Source organism: Zonotrichia albicollis, chromosome 23 (assembly GCF_047830755.1).
Source record: "Zonotrichia albicollis isolate bZonAlb1 chromosome 23, bZonAlb1.hap1, whole genome shotgun sequence".
NCBI lineage: Eukaryota > Metazoa > Chordata > Aves > Passeriformes > Passerellidae > Zonotrichia > Zonotrichia albicollis.
In genome coordinates, this window is record NC_133841.1 from 492,709 (window position 1) to 515,694 (window position 22,986).

The 22,986-nt window shown below is 50.2% G+C and overlaps 1 protein-coding gene across 1 annotated transcript in view; it reads right to left on the reverse strand.

Moving 5' to 3' along the window:
* Positions 1-22,986, reverse strand: part of SKAP1 (src kinase associated phosphoprotein 1) — a 79,335-nt gene that overhangs the window by 21,819 nt on the left and 34,530 nt on the right. Inside the window, exons 5-6 of the mRNA XM_074557903.1 lie at positions 982-1,059; positions 284-367 (exon numbers count right to left, since the gene is read on the reverse strand). Coding sequence (XP_074414004.1) covers positions 284-367; positions 982-1,059 — 162 coding nt within the window. The remainder of the gene's footprint in view (positions 1-283; positions 368-981; positions 1,060-22,986) is intronic.

A 22,986-nucleotide genomic window follows, 5' to 3' on the forward strand; every position in this document is an offset into this window, starting at 1 on the left:
TTTTTTTCCACCCCTGGACACAGCTCAGGGGGGTTTATCCATGGAGGGAAACTGAGGCACGTGTCTAGAAAATTCCAGACAAGGGGAACGTCCAGAAAATCCGGGAAAGGGAAACGGCTGGAAAATTCTGGGAAGGGGGAATGCCCCAAAATTTCCCTTTGCTCCAATGGAAAAAAAACCCAAATCCAGCTGGGATTTCCCCGTCCAGGAGCTGGGAATGGCGGTTTTCCATGGCCAGATCCCACTTTTCCACCCAAAAGCTGGGAATTCTTTTCCCACTCACTTTTCTCGTTGGCGTAGTAGAGGAAACTCCGTTGGGTGAGGACGCACCAGCGCTTGTGCCAGTCGGAGCCGAAAAAGCTGGGCTCTGGAAAACGGGAAAAAATGGGAGAAAAATGGGAAAAGTCAGGAAAAATCAGGAGAAGCAGGAAAAAGGCCCCGTTTTATTCCTCTGGGATGCGTTTCTCGTGGATTCGCTGCGGCCAGGGAACGCGTTTGGGGTTAAATCTCTGGGAAATGTTGTTAAATCAGAAATTAGCGGGAGTTAAGCCAGGGAAAAGCCAGGAGCTGTTCCTGCCTCTCCCCATCAATAATTCCCGAGAAAATCCCATTAGGGAAGGGAATAATTTGTGGCTTTCACGGGAAAAGGGAGATAAGGCCGAGGCTGATTCCGAGCCCGGCTCTTATCTCCGCATTAAATGTGGGATGATCCCGAATCCCTGGAGCTTTTCCCGGCTTTTTCTCCTCATTAGTTTTGCCCTCCAGGCCTGGGCTGGGCTTAATTTAATTCCAGGATTTAATTTGGATGCTCTGGAAAAGGGAATGAGCCGGGCAAGGCGTTGGAAAAACCTGGAAGCGCCTGCCGGTGGAAATCCGTGGATTTCCTGATTTTTCCTGGGGTTTTTTTAGGCTGGAAGTTTGGGATTTTCCCAAATTTTCAGGTGGCAGCCCTGGATCTTCTCCTGGGATTCCCGGTTTTACCTCGGGATCTCTTCTCCAGGTATCCTTGCTTCAAAATATTCCCGGAATCCTGGAAGGGCCGTGGGATCTCCTCCAGGCCTGCAGGGAGCAGAGCAAAGGAAAACCTTGGAATTTGCCATTCCCATCCCCACATCCCAAGGTTTCCAGCCCCTTCCTTTGGGGAAGAAGCGTTTGGGGTGAAAATCCCAGTTTATCCCAATCCTGCTGATATTCCCATCGTTGGGAATAGGGAACAGGGTCTTGGAATTCTGGGATTCAGCGGGATGAGGCTGGAGCTGCCCTTTTTCCCTGGAATCTGGTTGGGTTATGGACATGGAAAACCCAATTCCCATGGAAAACCCAATTCCCATGGAGGATCTGCCCATGGAATCTCATCCCGGAGCCCGGAAGGGCTCTGCCATTCCCAGCTCATCCCAAAATCCTGGGAACCCTGGGATGGTGGGAGGTGGCCCTGGATGAGCTTTAGGATCCTTTCCATCCTAAATTATCTCGCAATAAATGCGCATAAAAGTGAAAAATATGGGAATAAAAATATAAAAATATAAAAAGACGGATCCATAACTTGAAAATCCCTGAAATTCCTCCCCTGTTCCCCAATCCTTCCCCAATCCCAACATTCCGGTCCCGGCCCTGCCCCGGCCGAGCCCTCCCTGATCCACAATGAGCCGGAAAATCCTAAATCATTCCCTAATGGAGCGCCCACCCCATCCATCAGCGGGCGGGAATCCATCCCCATTAATTCCCTAATCCATGATAAACTTCCCGTCCTTTCCTGTCCGCGCGGGGACTCCGTAAATCCCGACTTTTGCTGCGGCTCCACCGGAGCGTTCAGGTGTGCTCCGACCATTCCTCGTTAGCCCGACGGCCTCATTTTCCCGGGAATGGCCTTGGAGGCCTCGTTTTCCCGGGAATGGCCTTGGGGGCCTCGTTTTTCTGGGAATGGTGAGGCCTTGGAAGCCCCATTTTCGGGGGAATGGTCTTGGAGGCCTCGTTTTTCTGGGAATGGCCTTGGAGGCCTCGTTCTGTACGCAGCAAACTTGGGAATTCTGCAGGCAGAGAACTTGGGAGAAAGTTTGGAATTCCGGGAAAACTGGGGAATTCTGAAGGCAACAAATTTGGGAATTTTAGGCACGGCAAACTCAGGAATTCCAGAGGCGGCAAATTTGGGAATTCCGGAGACGCCAAGCTCTTCAATTCCGTCGGCAACAAATTTGGGAATTCCAGAGGCAAGAAACTTGGGATGACTCCCCGCAGCTGGGCAAATCCAGGGGGATCCATCATTTTTTGGGATTCTGCCCAAGATGACGTCCAGCAGGGCTGGGGAACGGCTTCCATAAATCCCGGCTGATCCCGGGAACCCGCGGAACGCCGGGATCAGCCCCCGCATCCGGCCGGGAAGCGCGGCCGGGGCTCGACAGCGGCTTTTCCGTGTTGCCGATAAGGAACCCATCCATCAGGGCGGCCGGGGGAAGGCGGGAGGGCGGGAACGGGGCTGGATTTATCGGGAATGTGTCATTCCCTCCACACGCCCCGCGGGATAAATGGATCCTCCATCATCGCCGGCCGCTCCGCACCTGCGGCCGCGCGCGCTCCGCACTGACCGCAGCCAAGGATTTGATGGATTCTCCCGGCTTTAATGAACGTAAACAAACAAAGGAGAGAGGGAAACATCAAATAATTCCCGTGACAGCTCCCAAAAGGAGCCGGGAGAGCGGGAAGCGCTTCCCAAAGGGAGCCGCGTTTGATGTGGCACCGGGATTTGTAAACAGCGGCAGCTCCGGATCGCGCCTTATCCAAATATTTCCCTTTCCCAGCGCCGGCTGAAAGTCGGGATTGACGGCTTTGGACTCTTCAACTTTCAGCTTTCACCCCGCGGCTCCGGTGGGAGCGAGGGAGGGAGGGAGACCCCACCCCCATTCCCGCTGGAATCTGTTCCCTAATTTCCCCTTGGAAAAGCTGATGTGGGGCAGCTGGAGACCAAACTCCCGGAGCTGCTTTCCCCTGGCATTCCCGGTTTTCCAGAGGGTCCCAAGCCCCTCTGAGGACCTCCAGGCCCCAAAGGAGGAGGGAGGGAGGAGTGACCTCAATTCCTGCCGGGATTTGTTCCCTAATTCCCCCTTGGAAAGCTGATATGGGACACCTGGAGATCAAACTGGTCCCGCTCTTCCCGCTCATTCCCGGTTATCCGGAGGGTCCTGAGCCCCTCCAGGGACCCCCAAAGGAGCCAGTGGAGGAGGGAGAGAGGGAATGGGAGGGATGAGCCCCATTCCTGCTGGGATTTGTTCCCAATCTCCCCAGGGAAAAGCTGATCTGGGGCACCTGGAGGTCAAACTGGAGCCGCTCATTCCCGGTTTTCCAGAGGTTCCCTGTTTTTCTCCAGTCTCATCCATCCCATCCCTTTTTCCCATCTGGGTCAATCCCAGAGGGATGAAGCTCCCCCGGCCATGGATAAACCGGATTTGGGATGCTGAGCCTTGGGAGCAAATCCCAAATCCCAGTGGGACCCTCCCACCTGGCCACCCCCTTTTCCTGATTCCCAACGGGGGCAGCAATCCCAGGGAAAATCCCGAATTTTGGGGAGTTGAGGGTGTCACAGATGTGGGAATTCCACCTTTAATCCTGAGCTTAAATTCGGGAATAAAAGGAAGGGAATGAAAGAACCTTCCTGCCATAAATATCCCGGGAATTCCCACCAGGACTCCGGGGTTACATCCCAGCTCTTTAAAAACGAATCCCAGGAAAATCAAGCACCTCCATCACCTTCCCGGGAATATTTACGGCCTCTGGGAAGGGCTGGCCAGCAGAATTCCCACTTGGAATTCTCCGGGAGCCGCCAAAGGTCAGCGCGGGGGTGGACCCGGCTGAAGGATTTCCCTCCCGGGATTCCAGGGCCGGAGATCCCAACCCTGGAGCTGCTCCCGAGGGAATCTCCCGGGGTTTGGGGTCGCGTCCCGGGCCAGGAACTCAGGGAAAGGCCGTGTCATTCCAAGATTTTGCCACAAGGAAGCAGCAGAAGCTCAGGATTGGAGCCGGGAGAGGGAGCGGCCCCGGCGGGAGAGGCAGCAGGGGGCTGGGATCCCAAATCCCAAATTTCCCGCCCCAAAAAGGGGCTGGGAACCCCGGCTGAGATCCCAAATCCCAAATTTCCCACCCCAAAAAGGGGCTGGGAATATCGGCTGGGATCCCAAATCCCAAATTTCCCGTCCCAAAAAGGGGCTGGGAACCCCGGCTGGGATCCCAAATCCCAAATTTCCCACCCCAAAAAACGGCTGGGAATGCTGGCTGGGATCCCAAATCCCAAATTTCTCATCCCTAAAAGGGGCTGTGCTGATCCCTAAAATCCCCTGTCCCAGGGAAGTCCAGACCCCCACTTTTCCCCAGTTTTAGGGTGGCAATTCCATCTCCAATTCCTGCTGGGAATTCCAAAGGGAGCAGAGAGGAGGTTGGCAGGTCCCTGTCCCTGTCCTTGTCCCCATCCCTGTCCCCATCCCAGACTCTCCAAACCCTTTTCCCCCATTTCAGGGTGGCAGTTCCATGCCCCATTCCCTTTAGGAATTCCATGGGAAGCAGATGGGGGTTGGCAGACCCCTGTCCCGTTTTCTGTCTCTTTTCCCATCCCATTGATCCCATCCCATCCCAGTCGTCCCAAACCCCTTTTCCCATTTTTGAGGTGACAGCTCCATCTCCCATTCCTGCTGGGAATTCCACGGGAAGCGGAATTGACAGGTCCCTGTCCCCATCCCTGTCCCTTTTCCCATCCCATCCCATCCCATCCCATTGATCCCATCCCATCCCATCCCATCCCATCCCATCCCATCCCATCCCATCCCATCCCACGGATCCCACTGATCCCATCCCATCCCACTGATCACATCCCATCCCATCCCATGGATCCCATTGATCCCATCCCATCCCATCCCATCCCATCCCATCCCATCCCATCCCATCCCATCCCATTGATCCCATCCCATCCCATCCCATCCCATCCCATCCCATTGATCACATCCCATCCCATCCCATCCCATTGATCCCATCCCATCCCATGGATCCCATTGATCCCATCCCATCCCATTGATCACATCCCATCCCATCCCATGGATCCCATTGATCCCATCCCATCCCATGGATCCCATTGATCCCATTCCATCCCATCCCATCCCATCCCATCCCATCCCATCCCATCCCATCCCATCCCATCCCACCCCATCCCATCCCATCCCATCCCATCCCATCCCATCCCATCCCATCCCATCCCATCCCAGTCCCCCCAAACCCCATTTCCCATTTTTGGGGCGCCCCCTCCGTGCCCCATTCCCGTTGGGAATTCCGCGGGAAGCTCCAGCCCCGCTCCCTCCCTCTCCCTCTCCTGACCTCATCACTTTTCCCCCCTCTCCAAAAGTGCTGAGCGCGGCTTTCCCGGGAATTATTTATCCGCGGGAGAAATGATTAAAAAAATTATTGGGAAAAAAAGGGAGATAAAACAAAACATCGATCGGGTCCGCCTCTGGGAGCGCTGGGAATGACAGCGGATAACGGATGGCGGGGCCGGAAAAACAGGGAACGGCTTTTTATGGCAGCTCGGGTTCCCACAGAGCCATAAATCCGGGATGTGGGGGGTCGGGAGGGAAGCTCCAAACGGGGATGGGGGAACTTTGGGTAGGAATCCTGGTGGGATCAGGGCTCTGGGAGCCCAAAATCCAGGTGGGATCAGAGTTTCGGACCCCAAAATCCAGGTGGGATCAGATCTCTGGGAGCCCAAAATCCAGGTGGGATCAGAGTTTTGGACCCTAAAATCCAGGTGGGATCAGAGTTTCGGACCCCAAAATCCAGGAGGAATCAGGGCTCTGGGATCCCAAAATCCATGTGGAATCAGGGCTCTGGGATCCCAAAATCCAGGTGGGATCAGATCTCTGGGAGCCCAAAATCCAGGTGGGATCAGAGTTTCGGACCCCAAAATCCAGGAGGAATCAGGGCTCTGGGATCCCAAAATCCCAGTTGGATCTGGGCTCTGGGATCCCAAAATCCAGGTGGGATCAGGGCTCTGGGAGCCCAAAATCCCAGTTGGATCAGAGCTTGGGATCCGGGGGGATATATAGCCCCTATCCCAAAATCCCAGGTGGGATCAGGGCTCCAGGACCCCAAAAATCACAGCTGGATCAGGGTTTTGGGATCCAGGGGGGACATTGGGACCTTATCCCTAAATCCAGGTGGGATCAGGGATCCCGGACCCCAAAATCCAGGTGGGATCCAGACTCCAGGATCCAAGGGGGACATTGAGGCCTTATCCCAAATTTTGGGCTTAAACAGAGCTCCAGGACCCCAAATCCAGGTGGGATCCAGACTCCAGGATCCAGGGCGGACATTGGGCCCTCACCCCAAATTCCAGGGATTTGGGATTGAACAGAACCCTCGAAACGGGATCCCATGGGAACGCAGCCCCTTCCCAGCCCGGATCTGATCCCAAACTTTCCCCTCGGGGCCGTTCCCCCATTCCCCCATTTTGTGGGAAGGGAGGGTCGGGAACATCACCGGGAATTTGTAACACGGCGCTGACATTTATGGGAAATTGGGAAAGTGAGGATTTTATTGCTCTCTCCGTCAAAACCCGCGGCTCCATCCGAGGCCCGGCAAATGTGGGATCGATATCCCGGCCTTTAATATCATCCCAGAAAACCAAAAAAAAATCATTATCCCGTTATTTTTATTATGGAGTTACGGCTGAAAAATGGGGCCTGGGCTGGTTTCCATTTCCTCGGCGTTTTTTACGGGGTTTTTTACGGGGTTTTTCCTTTTCCTGCTGCCTCTGGATCAAATCCTGCCGGGATGGGAAGCAGGATTTGGGAGGGGATGGGAAGGGCCTGGCTCTGCCCTGGGATGGGATTTTGAGAACCCCAAAGCTCTGGAGTGGAATTTTGGGAGCCCCAGAATTCCAGGATGGGATTTTGGGAGCTCCAAAACTCCAGGATGAGATTTTGGGAGCCCGAAAGTTCCAGGATGGGATTTTGGAAATCCCAGAGATTCCCACAAGTCTGAGATGGAGATTTTGGGAGATACAAATCTCCAGGATGGGATTTTGGGAGCTCCAAAACTCCAGGATGGGATTTTGGGAGCCCCAGACTTCCAGGATGGGATTTTGGGAGCCCCAAATCTCCAGGATGGGATTTTGGGAGCCCCAGAATTCCAGGATGGGATTTTGGGAGCTCCAAAACTCCAGGATGAGATTTTGGGAGCCCAAAAGTTCCAGGATGGGATTTTGGAAATCCCAGAGATTCCCACAAGTCTGAGATGGAGATTTTGGGAGATCCAAATCTCCAGGATCGGATTTTGGGAGCCCCTGAGTTCCAGGATGGGATTTGGGAGCCTCAAATCTCCGGGATGGGATTTTGGGAGCCCCTGAGTTCCAGGATGGGATTTTGGGAGCCCCAAATCTCCAGGATGGGATTTTGGGAGCCCCAGAATTCCAGGATGGGATTTTAGGAGCCCCTGAGTTCCTGGATGGGATTTTGGGAGCCCCAAATCTCCGGGATGGGATTTTGGGAGCCCCTGAGTTCCAGGATGGGATTTTGGGAGCCCCAAATCTCCAGGATGGGATTTTGGGAGTCCCTGAGTTCCAGGATGGGATTTTGGGAGCCCCAAATCTCCGGGATGGGATTTTGGGAGCCCCAAATCTCCAGGATGGGATTTTGGGAGCCCCAAATCTCCGGGATGGGATTTTGGGAGCCCCTGAGTTCCAGGATAGGATTTTGGGAGCCCCAAATCTCCGGGATGGGATTTTGGGAGCCCTAAATCTCCGGGATGGGATTTTGGGAGCCCCAAATCTCCAGGATGGGATTTTGGGAGCCCCTGAGTTCCAGGATGGGATTTTGGGAGCCCCTGAGTTCCAGGATGGGATTTTGGGAGCCCCAAATCTCCAAGATGGGATTTGGGAGCCCCAAATCTCTGGGATGGGATTTTGGGAGCCCCAAATCTCTGGGATGGGATTTTGGGAGCCCCAATCTCCAGGATGAGATTTTGGGAGCCCCAGAGTTCCAGGATGGGATTTTGGGAGCCCCAAATCTCCGGGATGGGATTTTGGGAGCCCCACACCCCTCCTGACCCTCACTCCAGAACCAGACGGATCAGGGATGGTTTCCAGGATCCATCCCATGATCCCAACATTTTCCAGCCTCCCCAGGGGTCCCCGCAGCCCCCGGAACGCCGGGATCAGGGCGGTGAATCCCAGCCTGGAGCCGCATCCCGGCAATCCCAGGGAATCCTCTCCGTGCCCTCCTCATTATCCCATTCCCAGCGGGAAGTTCTGAGCTCCTTCCCGGCTCCTGCTATAAAAAAGTGATGGATGGCCGGGAAAGCTCCGGGAGTTCATCCATTCTCCCATTAAATTTTCCTTTAATTGGTCCCGGAGTCAATCAGGAACTCGCCGGGCAGTGAATTAAGGAAAAGAAAAAGAGGGGGAAAAAAAAAATCCACGGAGCGGGGGGAGTCTTTGTGCTGATCCTGGGTTAAAAAACGCTGGATTTGCTTCCAGAGGGGCTGGAATTCCACACCAGGAGGGTCCTGCATGGATTGAGGGATCTCCAGGAGTGGGGAATCAGCCAAGTGCCGCCAAATCACCAAAAAATCCTTGGAAAACACGAGGAAATCTGGGTGGGAGAGACAATAAAGGGACAGGAGAGGGAGGATGGGAAGGGTGGATAATGAATCCATGATATTTCCCGGGATTGGGGCGGCATTCCTGAGTTGTGGAGAACTCTGGGAATACACAGCAGGAATTCCTGGATTGGTGGGAATGAGCCGGGGCAAAGCAAAGAGCAGCGCTTGGAAACACCTGGAGACCCATCCCGAATTTTTCTGGAATACTCAAGGAAGGACCGATGGCCATGGAGAATTCCTAAAATTCCTTTGGAAACCTGGAGAGGGGAAAGCTGGGATGGGCCATTCCAGGGCTATTCCAGGACCATCCTGGTGGGATTCCAACCCCTTCATCCCTTTGCCTATGGATCCAAATCTTGGGATTGACGCATCCCAGCCCCACCTGAGCCAGGGCAGGATCTTCCCTCCCAGAATATTCTTCTGTTCCACACTTTCCCCGTTTCTTATGGAATTTTAAGGAACAGAATTAAACCATGTTCTCTTCCCCATTTCCCCCATTTTTTGTGGAATTTCAGAGTGGGATCAAACCTCTCCCTGCCACCCATATTCCCACCCCAAGCCAGGGCAGGATTTTCCCTCCTGGAATTTTCTTCTGTTCCGCACTTTCCCCGTTTCTTATGGAATTTTAAGGAACAGAATTAAACCATGTTCTCTTCCCCATTTCCCCCATTTTTTGGTGGAATTTCAGAGTGGGATCAAACCTCTCCCTGCCACCCCTATTCCCACCCCAAGCCAGGGCAGGATTTTCCCTCCCAGAATGTTCTTCTGTTCCGCACTTTCCCCGTTTCTCAAGGAATTTTAAGGAACAGAATTAAACCTTGTTCTCTTCCCCATTTCCCCTATTTTTTTGTGGAATTTCAGAGTGGGATCAAACCTCTCCCTGCCCTACACCCACCTCCCACCTCTGGCCACCCCTCCATCCCTCAGGAACGCCGGGATCGGCTCCGTTCCCCCTTCCAGGAGCGCTGGGATCGGCTCCGTTCCCCCTTCCAGGAGCCCTAAATCTCCTGGCGGGAGATTTACGATTCCCATTCCCGTTCTTTACTGCAAATCCAATCGGGCAGTAATGGTGGAACACGGGAACGCCGTCACCCAGGGCTGATGGCTCCCATAAAACCGATGTCATTCCAAACGGATGAGTTTATAAACGGGAACAAACCCTCGGCGCTGACAGGAACATGAAACCCATTCACCATTTAAACGCTTCCCATTTTTTATCCCGGGGATTCGCGGAGCGCGGCCGCGGGGAGGGGATGGGCTCGGGATCCCAAAGCCGGGCTTAAAATCACCCCAAACCTGCTCAGTCCAGCAGGATTTATCCAATTCCCACTTGGAAAAGACCCCGGTGACACCAAGGTGTCATAAACCCCGAAATCAGCCCTAAAATTGGGCTTAAAACCAGCCCCAAAACCACCTTGGATCTCAGCATCCAGCAGGATTTATCCCTTTCCCACTTTGGAAAAGCTCCTGGTGGTCCCAAGGTGTCAAAAATCCCCAAATCAGCCGTAAAAACAGCCCTAAAACCAGCCCCAAAATCAGGCTTAAAACCAGCCCTAAAACCACCTTGGATCCCAACATCCGGCAGGATTTATCCCTTTCCCACTTTGAAAAGCTCACAGTGATCCCAAGATGTCATAAACCCCAAAACCAGCCCCAAAATCAGCCCCAAAATCAGCCCTAAAACCATCTTGGATCCCAACATCCAGCAGGATTTATCCCTTTCCCACTTTGGAAAAGCTCACAGTGACCCCAAGGTCCCCAAAACCCTAAAACTAGCCTCAAAACCAGCCCCAAAATCAGCCCCAAAACCAGCCCCAAAATCAGGCTTAAAACCAGCCCCAAAACCACCTTGGATCCCAACATCCAGCAGGATTTATCCCTTTCCCATTTTGAAAAGCTCACAGTGATCCCAAGATGTCATAAACCCCAAAACCAGCCCCAAAACCAGCCCTAAAACCACCTTGGATCCCAGCATTCGGCAGGATTTATCCCTTTCCCACTTTGGAAATTCTCCCAGTGACCCCAAGGTCCCCAAAACCCTAAAACTAGCCTCAAAACCAGCCCCAAAATCAGCCCCAAAATCAGCCCCAAAATCAGCCCTAAAACCACCTTGGATCCCAACATCCAGCAGGATTTATCCCTTTCCCACTTTGGAAAAGCTCACAGTGACCCCAAGATCCCCAAAGCCTTTAAACCAGCCCCAAAATCAGCCCTAAAACCACCTTGGATCCCAGCATTTGGCAGGATTTATCCCTTTCCCACTTTGGAAAAGCTCAAAGTGACCCTGGCGTGTCCAAAATCCTAAAATCAGCCCCAAAACCAGCCCCAAAGCCCAGCCCTGGGCCTGCCCGGTGTCCATCAGGATTTATCCCATTCCCGCCATCCCGGAGGATCCCGATAATCGCCATGGCGACGGGCGCGGATCCATCCCCGCTCCAGGTGTGTTTGGATTGCTCCTCCCGGGGCTCTTTCGGCGCCTCCTCATTTCCCCGAGCAAATATTGGTGGAATATTGTCCTGGAGCTGAGGGGGAACGGGGGAGAGCTCCACCTGCTCCCAGAAATCCGCCCTGGTTTTCTCCGCCGTGTTTTGCTGGAAAACCAGGGAAAATCCCAAAGAAGGAATGGTGGAATGGTTTGGGGTGGAAGGGTCTTAAATCCCATCCTGTTCCCATCCTATTCCAAGAATTCCCATTATCCCAGGGTGCTCCAATGTGGCCTGGGAGAATTCCAGGGAATCCCAAAATCCCACCTGAGCTCCTCCTTTTCCACTTGGAACACATTCCCTGTGTCCTGTCATCCCAATTCCCGATGAAAATATCCAGGACATCACCCCAAATGATGGGGAATGTCCCTACCCAGTGCGGGATCCTGAGAAAAGCCAGAAAAATCCAGTTTTCCCTATCCAAGGATGGGTTTTCTCCTTCTGGAAAACTGGGATAACACCAGAGAGCTTCTCCTGGGAAAGGCCTGATCATCCTCCGAAAACGTGTGGAATTTTTCCCTGGTATTCCAGGGAAAAATTAGGATGGTATTCCCTGGTATTCCATGGAAAAATTCCATTCGGATGGGAATGATCCAGCCCGATCCAGCTCTTTTCCTTGGGAAAAGGGAGTGGGAAAATCTTTGGCTCCGTGGGAGGATTCCCTTGGAGAGAGCCGTGATCCCTGAGGATCCACGGAATCACGGAATGGGATCGGGATGGAATTCCAGAATTCCAGGAGCTGCGAATCCTCAGGGATCTCCTCCCAACCCCCTCCCACCATTGATCCATGGATAAAACCACGGAAAACCGGGAAAAAGAGCAGGGAAATAAAAAAAATCCCACACAAACATCCCGGAGCTGCCTTTTCCGGAGCCGGCAATCCTGGATCCCGGGGCGTTCCCGATGCCCACGGATCCCACCGGGATCTCCTCCCTCCCTTCCTCCCTTCCTTCCTGCCCCGGGGGCAGCCTGGAATCCCATCCCAAAGGGAAGGAAGCGCCATCGGAGCCTCCGGCCCCAAATCCGGGCCCATCCCACGGAAATTCCGGAGCCTGGAATGTTTCCCCCTTCCCGGAGCAAATTCCGAGTGTTTGGCTCCATCCTTGTTTTTATTGGGAGCGGGAGAACCTCTTTCCCTAAAATCCCCATTCCTGCCCCAAAAAAACAGGAAAAGCTGGAGTCGCCCTTGGATCCCATCCCGGGAAAACCTCTGGAATATTTGCAGCAGGGATCCCAAAATCCTGGCATTAATTTAGGCCCCTAATTAATAACAATTAATTAATGACGGGCTGGCATTAATTAGGACAAGCAACCTCCACCTCCAAAAGTTTTCCGAAGGTTTTTTTTCCTGTCCTGCCCAGGGAATGGATGTCCCGGAATGGTTTTAGCTGGGATTTAGAGGGATCTGGGATAAAAATGGGGAGTTTGGAGGAGGGATTGAGCTGAAATCTGGGATTTGGGGTGCTCCAGCTATTTCCCAAATTGCAGGAACACAGGAATTCGGGAATCATCCCTAAATCCCTTTTTTCGGGGGGGGCTGAGGCCCAGTTTTCCCACCCCAAACCAGGAACACGCCAAAAAAACCTGGGAATTTTTCCCGGCTCATGCCTCGAATATTTCACCGAGCCATTTTTTAAGGAAAAGCTCCAATCCCGAGGGATGGATTTTCATCCTTCTCCATGTGGGAGCCGATGTTTCCCAGGATGAACGGCCCCTGTTTTCCCAAGCCTTCAAATCCCACTAAATTTCCCTTTCCCTGGAAGAACTCCGCAGAATCCCATAAAATTTGATTTATCCGCCTGCGTGAGCCGCACGGAACCGCAATTTCCAGGATAAATGCCGGGTGTAAATTGTGGTTTATGTCGGATTCCGACCGGCTTTACGAGTTTCCCCAAGAAAACGGGATCTTCCCGCCTTTATTTCTTCCGTCGGAGCCTCCCCGGCCCACGGAGAAATTCTCAGGATTGGGCTCAGCCAGGAATCGCCTTTTTCCCACTTTTTTTTTTTTTTCCTGGGGGGAATTGTGGGAGTTTTGGGATTTGGGGTTGGTTTAAATCAGGTGAATTTTAAGGGAATTCCTGGTGCTGTTCCCGGGGTTTTCATTCAAGGATCAGCCAGGATTCTCTGGAAAATCCTGGCTGGGGAAAATGCTCATTCCCATCCAAAGTTTGGGCACAGCAAGGGGAGAATTCCTTGGGAATGTGGGTGGGAAAAGCTGCTCATTGCCACCCTCATTTCCACCCAAAATCCAGGCACAGCCAGCAGAGAATCCCTCAGGAATCTGGGTGGGGAAAACCCCGAATTCCCACCCAAAATCTTGTCACAGCCAGTGGAGAATCCCTCAGGAATTCCCTGGGAAAAATTCCCCTGATTCCCACCCAAAATCCAGCCCCAAAGAGCAGAGAATCCCTTGGGAACCTTCCTGGAGTGCCAGGATGGGAAATGAAACGGGAAAAACCCTGAGAAATCCTGGGAAAAGCAAATCCCAAAATCCTCCGTGCCATGGGGATGAGGTACAGGGGTGGGAAATGCAATGGGAAAAACCCTGAGAAATCCTGGGAAAAGCAAATCCCGAAATCTTCCGTGCCATGGGAATAACATCCAGGGATGGGAAATGAAATGGGACAAACCCTGAGAAATCACAGGAAAAGCAAATCCCAAAATCTTCTGTGCCATGGGAATAACATCCAGGGATGGGAAATGAAATGGGACAAACCCTGAGAAATCCCGGGAAAAGCAAATCCCAAAATCATCCGTGCCATGGGAATAACATCCAGGGATGGGAAATGCAATGGGACAAACCCTGAGAAATCCCAGGAAAAGTAAATCCCAAAATCTTCCGTGCCATGGGAATCACCCAAAATCTTTTCCATGGGACACCAATCCATCCTTTCCCTGCTTCCAGAGGGAACAGACCCAACCCATTCCCTGGATTCTCCCAAAAAAATCCTCACCACATCACAACCCCCTAAATCCGAGGAACTTTTCCTCCAGCGGAAAGCCGGGAAAAGGTCAGGGAGCGGGAAAAATAATAAGATTTTCTAACGGCTTCCTTCGGAGCAAAATATTATCCGTTCTCCCGCTTTTTTTCCGGCTTTTATGGAAGGAGATTCTGCCAATTCCAAAGAAAAAGGAGGATTAAAATGAGCTTCTGCACCTTCGGGGGCCCATTTGGAAGTTTTACTGTACGGAGCTGACAGGAAAAATCGGGAATTAATATCCCGGAGCCGCTTCCGAGCTGCAATAGCAATTATTGGACTCCGTGTCCCTGGATAAATAATGGGGCCATTCCGCTAATTAGCTCCGACGATCCGGGCTCCGTGGAAATCCTCCCCCGCCCGGAAAAACAACGCCGGGTTTTCGGGAATGGCGGCTTTTTCCACCTGGAAAAATGGGGAAATTGGTGGGAAAACGGGGGGAAAATCCAGGAGTTGTTCCCGTGCTTGGGTGTGCAATGGGAGGCGTCGGTGGGAAAATTGGGAATGTTGATAGGGAATTGAAAACGTTATGGATTCCTGGGTCCCTCTCCGTGGAAATCCTTCCCTGCCCAGAAAAACAATTCTGGATTTTTAGGAATGGCGGCTTTTCCCACCTGGAGAAATGGTGGGAAAATTATGGAAAAATGGTGGGAAAATCCAGGAGTTGTTCCCATGTTTGGGTGTGGAATGGGAGGTGTGGGTGGAAAAATCAGGAATGTTGATAAGGAGTTGAAAATGTCATGGATTGCTGATTATTCCTAATAAAATTATCCCGGTGATTCCCGCTCCCGTGCGACTCCATTAATTCCGGAGGTGTTAACTGGGAGCAGAGCTCGGAATTAATTAATTAATTAATCAATCAATCAATCAGTGTTCCAGGATGGTTTTCCCACGTCAAATCCTGGGTTTTTTGCATTATTCCCTAATTATTTTCCAGCCCTGGGATTGCAACAGGAGCTGCTGTTCCCTGGCATATCCTGATTTATTCCAAGGAAAAATGGGATCTCCATCTCCAGCCCATCCTCACCCCCCAAATTCCCGGGATCCGAAGTTCCCGGGGATTGCAGCCTCATCCTGAATATCCCAAAATTAAAATATTGAAACCTCAGATTTTTCTGGATGTTAAATCCCCTTTTCCCACTTTTTTTCCCACATCCTATCCCTCCTGGATTTTCTGTAGGATCAGATCCTGCTCCAAATGCTCCTTGGGATTATTGGGATCGTATTCCAGGCTCCCTGAATTCCCAATAACCCACTGATCCCTGGGATTATCCCAAATCCACCTTTTCCAGAGGGTTTGGAGCAGGGAAGCAAAACTTTATCCCAGAAATTCCTTTTTTTAAAAAAAAGCCTTGAGTATCCAAGAAATTCCAGGTGATGAAAAATTCCCGGCTCATTCTGTGCTTGGAATTCGGGCACTTCCTTATTCCCTTCCCTTCCCTTCCCTTCCCTTCCCATGTGAGTCTGCCAAAAATTCCAGATCCCAAATCCCACATCCCTTATCCTAAATCCCTTATCCTAAATCCCGTATCCCAATCCCGTATCCCAAATCCCTTATCCTAAATCCCTTATCCCCAGTCCCATATCCCAAATTCCGTATCCCAAATCCTGTATCCCAAATCCCGTATCCCACATCCCGTATCCCACACCCCGTATCCCAAATCCCGTATCCCACATCCCGTATCCCACATCCCGTATCCCAAATCTCATATCCCAAATCCCGTATCCCAAATCCCGTATCCCACATCCCGTATCCCACATCCCGTATCCCAAATCCCGTACCCCACATCCCGTATCCCACACCCCGTATCCCACATCCCGTATCCCAAATCCCGTATCCCACATCCCATATCCCAAATCCCTTATCCCACATCTCTTATCCCCAGTCCCATATCCCAAATCCCATATCCCAAAAGTCCCGTATCCCACATCCTGTATCCCACATCCCATATCCCAAATCCCGTATCCCAAATCCTGGATCCCAAATCCTGTATCCCAAAAGTCCTGTATCCCAAATCTCATATCCCAAATCCCATATCCCAAATCCCTTCACCCAAATCCTGTATCCCACATCCCGTATCCCAAATCCTGTACCCCAAATCCTGTATCCCAAATCCCGTATCCCAAATCCCGTATCCCAAATCCCTTATCCCACATCCCGTATCCCAAATCCCGTATCCCACATCCCGTATCCCACATCCCGTATCCCACATCCGTATCCCGGTCCCTCCCGGCTCCGCAGGCAGGGGGCAGTGGCGCCATTTCCCGGAGAACATTCCCAGCTGGAAATCTCCAAAGCGGGAGGAGGAGAAGGGCCGGGAATGAACCCCCCCAGAAAACACCGGGAATTCTCCCCTTCCATGGATCCACGGACCCCAAAAAATCCCTCAGTGGGGCAGGGACGGAGCCAATCCCTGAGAAAATACGGGAATGGGAATTGGATGTGCCGTGGCTTCATCGCATTCCCAGAAAATGAGGGATCAAGGATTGCACCTGGAAAATTCCAAGTGGAGCCTCCAATTCCCTCCCATTCCAGAATTCCTCTGTTTTTCCAAAGGCCCGGTTGGAAAACCCCACAAATCCAAGAAAGCACGGGGAGAAATCCTGCAGGAAAAGCCACTCCTGCTCCGATATTCCAAGGAAATGAAAAACCTTGGGAACAACTCCCTGATCCCTCATTCCCGGGAATGGGAATTCCCAGGGATGGCATTCCCTGCTCCTGCCGTGCTTTTGGGATCCAGCCTGGAATTCCTGACCCTTCTCTCCCCTTAGCTGGAAAACCGGGAATTCATCCCCGGACTTCTCCTCAGGATTTGGTTTTTCCCGGCCCATTCCAGAGTCAGGAAAAAAACCGGGAAAAGCCTTTCCCAAGGATCCAGCCCAGACCAAGGATTGGTTATTCCCAATCCCAATCCAGAGGGATGAGTCGGGAGGAGAATCCAGAGCTTGGGAATTCCAGGAAAACTCCTGAATGGGATCCAACAGCATCAGAATTGCTGGGATAGACCTTGGAAAAACAGGGATAGCGCTGGGATCGAGGGATGCAGGAAGAGGGAAAAATGAGCAGGGAATTCCGGATGCTGAAGCAGGGATGTAACAAATACACGGAATTTTTAGGGAGGGAATCCCAAATCCTGAGGGTTCAAGAATTCCCAAGAATCCCAGGACCTCGAAAATCCCAAATCCTGAGGATTCAAGAATTCCTGAGGATCTTGGGAACTTCAGAATCCCAACGGTCCAAGAATTCCCAAGGACCCCGGCGCCTTTAGAATCCCAAATCCTGAAGATAACAGAATTCTAGGAAAACCCCACCCCGGCCCTTCCCAGAAAACAAAATCCTGGGTTTTTCCCACCCCAAATCCGGGATGGGATTTCTCTGTGTGTTCACCTTTCCCATAAAACCCTTTCCCTTCAAACTTCCTCTGGGAAAGGAGAGGAAAAACTGGATTTTCCCAGTTTTTACTGGATTTATTCCTTGATTTATTCCTTGATTTATTCCTTGATTTATTCCTTGATTTATTGATAATTTTATTATCAATAAATCAAGGAATATTGAAGGAATGTTATTATTATCAATTCCTTGATTTATTGATAATTTATATCAATTATTATTGATTTATTCCCATTATTTTTAATGGGAATTAATCATTCCTGAGGGACGGGGCCCGGAAAATCCGGTGGAATCGGGGCTGGAAAATCCCTCTCCCTGCCCCAAACCGACCCCTTTTTGTTGCTCCCTTCCCATTTCCACAGATTTGATGGATTTTCCCTTAAAACCCTTCCCAGCATTCCCAAATTCCCCCAAAGCCGCGCTGGGAGCTCCAGCCCCGTGCAGTTGCCAAGGGAAAACCCGCAGCCTTCCCAATCCCTCCTAGAATTCCCAATAAAAGCCGAGGCCGTGAACTCCAGGCGGGAATGGCCTGGATTTGACCGCGGGATGACCCCGCCCGACGGACACCGGCACCATCCGTCCTTTTTTACAGCATTCCCATTTTTTTTTTTCCCTTGGAAAACGGATCCCTGAAGCATCCCCTGACCCCAGAATTCATCCTGGGAAAAAGGGACAGCTCCTCTTTCACACAGCCCCCGGATTCCTGGGAGAATTCCGGGAGAATCCTGGAAATAAAAGGGGGAAAAGAGGATGCGGAGCTCGGGGTAAAAGGGAAGAGGGGAATCTCAGACCTGCTTCTGTTTCCCACTGCTGGGATCTGGGGTTTTCCCAAATAAATGTTAAAAATCCTGATTTAAATATTCCTAAATATTCCCAAATATTGCCAAATATCCCCGTATAAATGTCCTTAAACATCCCAAAATATCTGTATTTAAATATCCCCAAATATTCCTAAACGTCCCTGAATATTCCCAAATATTCCTATAGAAATATTCCTAAATATCTCTAAATATCCCAATTTAAATGCCCCTAAATATCCCCAAACATCCCATTTAAAATATCCCTAAATATTCCTGACTGCCCTTAATAAAATATCCTTAAGTATTCATTTTAAAATATTCCTAAATATTCCTGACTGCCCTTAATAAAATATCCTTAAGTATTCATTTTAAAATATTCCTAAATATTCCTAAGTATCCCAATTTAAATATCCCTAAATATTCCTGAATATCCCGATTTAAATATCCCTAAATATTCCCAAATATCCCGATTTAAATAATACTAAACCATCCTCTCCTTTATCCCGGATTGTTCCCACCTGGCCTTGGACACTTCCAGGGATGTGGAATCCCGGAATTCCGGTGGGAAATCCATCCCAGCCCCTCCCCACCCTCCCAGGGAGGAATTCCTCCCAAATTCCCAATGGAAATCCTTCTTGTCCAGCCTGGAACCTCTTCTCCATCCCGAAATTCCCCTTGGACCCCATTCCTGGGATTTCCTCCAGAGGAAGGGAATTTTCCCAAATTCCCAGTCCAAATCCCTTTTCTCCCATCCCAAAATTCCCCTTGGACCCCATTCCCGGGATTTCCTCCAAAAGAAGGGAATTTTCCCAAATTCCCAATCCAAATCCCTTTTCTCCCATCCCAAAATTCCCCTTGGACCCCATTCCTGGGCCTTGCCTTGAAGGGATTTTTCCTGAATTCCCATTTTTCCCTAATTCCCACTCTAAATCCCTTTTTTTTTCCAGCCTAAAATCTCTTTTTTCCCATCCCAAAACTCCCCTGGAATCCCCATTCCCAGGCTTTGCCGGGAATCTGCTCCAGGGATGGGATTTGAGCTGGCCCAGCTCTGGAATTCTCTGGAAGAACCCTCAGAATCCCTGAGGCAAAGGAGAAAAATGTGGGAATGCCCCGGGAATGCCAAAGGTGGGGGGAAAATGGGCAATAAAATCCCGGGATTTGTCGGGAAAAGCAATTCCGGAGTTAATCAAGGCAGAGGTCCCAAAAAAGGGACTTTTGCCATCGATCCGGGAATATTCCGGATGAAGGAATTCCCGGCTCCTGCACTGTGACCCGGGGGGAAATGAAACATCCGCCCCCTTCCCTCTCCGGCTTTTATTCCTGACATTAATCCACGCCACAAAAATCCATTTTCCCTTTTTATTTTTAAGGAAAAAAAAAAAAAAAAAAAAGACAAGAGAATTTTCTGGCAAAAGGGGAAAAAAAGGAGTTTTTTTTATAGTTGGGAATTTTTATTTTAATTTAAAATCCTGGGATTTGGAATGAAATTAATCAATAAATCAAAATTCCTACAGCGGGCCCGGATCAAAGGTTAAAACCTGGGGTCATCCCAACGGTTCCCTGGGAACAGCTTTCCTTGGATGAATTTTGAATGGAAAAACCTGGATATTTTTGCTGGAAAGATGATTTTTATGGGGAAAAAACCCAATCCAAAGAGGTTTTCCTGGGTGTTGGAGCACCCCTAAATCCCAAATGTTTGGAATTCCAAGGTGGGGTTGGATATCCGTGGATGGATCCCAATCCAAAGCTTTCCCAGGGCTGGGATGTTTGGGCTCCCACAGGATCCCTGTGTCCATCCGAGGGATTTATTCCTTCTCTTTTCTCTTGGAATTGCACAGAAATCCAAGGAAACTCAACCACGAAAATCCAAATCCATGAATTCACCCCAAGAGGTCAAAAAAACCAAAGCAACGCCGGTGCCGAAACCTCCCTGAAAATCCGGATAAAACCCAAAACTCTGGAATCCCTCCCAAACCAGAGGCGGAAGAATCAAAGCGACGACGGCGCCCAAAACCCCCTGAAAATCCAGATAAAAGCCAAAATCCCGGAATTCCGGGCAGGAACCCAAGCCTGCATTCCCCCCCCCCGAGATCCCCACGGGGATAAACAAATTCCAGAGGGGCAGGGAGCACGGAAAATCGGGATGGAGGCCACGGAATGACCCCGGCCAGGGCCGGCAGTGCCGCCACGGCCCGGCGCTCCCGTTCCACCTGGGCGGGCGCGGCGCACCTGGGCAAATCCATCACCGTTCCGGGCCCCGGGAATGCGGGGGCGGCGTTAATCTTCAACCAGACCCCCCCTCCGGAAACCTCGGAAAATTCCTCGGAATTTTCCTGGGAACAAACAAACAAACCTCGCTCCCGGGGTTGTTGGGGAGGATCCGCCGGGAAGGAGCCGGAATTTCGCGGCTCCGTCCGGAATTCACCGCTCCAAGGTGACCGGGAGTGAGGCGGGAGAGGGGAAATGGGAAAACCAAGGGATGGGGGTGAGGGAGGGCCCTGGAATTGTGGGGTTTGTTGGGAAAAGGGAGGAAAATGGGAAAAACGAAATTCCTGGATTTGGTGTGGGGATGGGGATGGGGAAGAGGCCTCGGCCTCACCAGAAGTTCCATCACCTGGAATCCCTGAATTCCAAAATCCCTGAATCCCTGGAATCCCAGAATCTCTGAATCCCTGGAATTCAAGAATCCCTGAATCCCTGGAATCCCAGAATCCCTGAGTCCCTGAATTCCAGAATCCCTGAATCCCTGGAATTCCAAAATCCCTGAGTCCCTGGAATTCCAGAATCCCTGAATCCCTGGAATTCCAAAATCCCTGAATCCCTGGAATTCCAGAATCCCTGAATCCCTGGAATTCCAGAATCCCTGAATCCCTGGAACCCCAGAATCTCTGAATCCCTGGAATCCCAGAATCCCTGAATCCCTGGAATCCCAGAATCTCTGGAATTCAGGGTCAGGCCCGTGCCGGCGCTTTCCCAAAATTCTGCCTCCATCTCGAGCCCTGCCCGCCCTTCTCCAACCCCGAACCCTTTGGAATATCCGCAAATCCAGGGAAAAGTGATGGGAACAAGGAGCTCTCAATGGGCCGGGGTATCAGGATCCCTTTGGCCAGGATGCCCCAAAAATTCCCATTCCATGAAAATCAAATATTCAATAAAAAAACCAAAGTATTCCATAAAAATCAGATATTCCATAAAAATCAAATATTCCATAAAAATTAAATATTCCGTGCTCGTCATTCCTGGCTACAGGTGTCCCCTTGGAATAAGGAGAAGTTTTTCAGCTGTCCCAGAATTCCCTCCCTTGGAGCAGAATTGGAATTTTAAATTCATTTATTCCTGGAGTCGGGAATGTGGAAGGGGAGACAGGGATGGGAATTTTTCTGGATACCTGAGATGGGGGAAAAAACTGGGAATTGGTTCAGAGCTGCAAGGAAATGTTTTGGAGCATGGAAAGAACGGTGGGAAGGGGAAAAGATTGAAATAAAATAAAATGAAATAAAGCAAAATAAGGTCAAATGAGAATAAAGTAAAATAAGATAAAATGAAGTAAAAATAAAATAAAATTAAAATAAAATAAAATAAAATAAAATAGACATAATAAAGCAAAAATAAAATAAAAGAAGTCCTTCCCAATGCTTTCTGTAAATCCCAGGGTGTTTTAAAACCCAGGAATATCCAAACCCTGATTTAAATCCGGCCTCCCTGAATTTCCCAACCATTTCCATGGATTTTTTACAATCCCACTTTTTCTGTTCCAACCTTTTTCAACTCCGACAAAAGGGAAAAATCTCCGCAGCTCTGAGGCTGAAAGGACTTTTTGGGAACATCTGTCACCGTAAAAGAGTAAAACCAACCCGAGCAGCAGCTGATTCCTTTTTATTAGGTTTTATTCCCTTTTTTATTCCCTTTTATTCCCTTTTTTATTCCCTGCTCTGAAATTCCCGCTCGGAAACTTTTCCTCTGAAGTGTTTCCCAGCCGGGATTCCTTTTTTTTTTTTTTTTTACCATTTAAAAAATCCTTTTGGTTTTTATTTCCCAGCCCAAATTTCTTTTTGAAGTTTTTATCATTTAAAAAATAATTTTGATTTTTATTTTTCAGCCCAGATTTCTTTTGGGGTTTTTATCATTAAAAAAAAATAATTTTGATTTTTATTTCCCAGCCCAGATTTCTTTTTGGTTTTTTTTTATCATTAGCCTGGATTTCTTTTTTGGTTTTTTTATCGTTAGCCTGGATTTCTTTTTTGGTTTTTTTATCGTTAGCCTGGATTTCTTTTTGGTTTTTTTATCATTCAAAAAATCATTTTGATTTTCATTTTCCAGCTCGAATTTCTTTTTGGGTTTTTGCCATTAAAAAAAATCATTTTAATTTTAAAAACAAATTAAAACCGTAAAAAAAAAAAATAAAACAGGGAGCGAGCTGGAGTGGAAAAGCAGGGGGAAGATGAAGATAAGCGGGAAAAATCAGATTTATTTATTTTCCCCATCAATTGATGCGGAGAAAGGGAATTTTTTCCGCGGATGAGGGGAGGGACGGGGCCGACGCCGGAGTTGTCGCTGGCTGTTTACACCGGGAGCCATCTGGCAGCAGAGATATAATAACAATTATTCCGTGGAGATTCCGCTGAGGAATCGCATCCCCGTAAATCAAATTAACGCCCCCTGCCCCTCCCCGCCTTTCCCGCTTTTCCCCTTCCTTCCCTGCT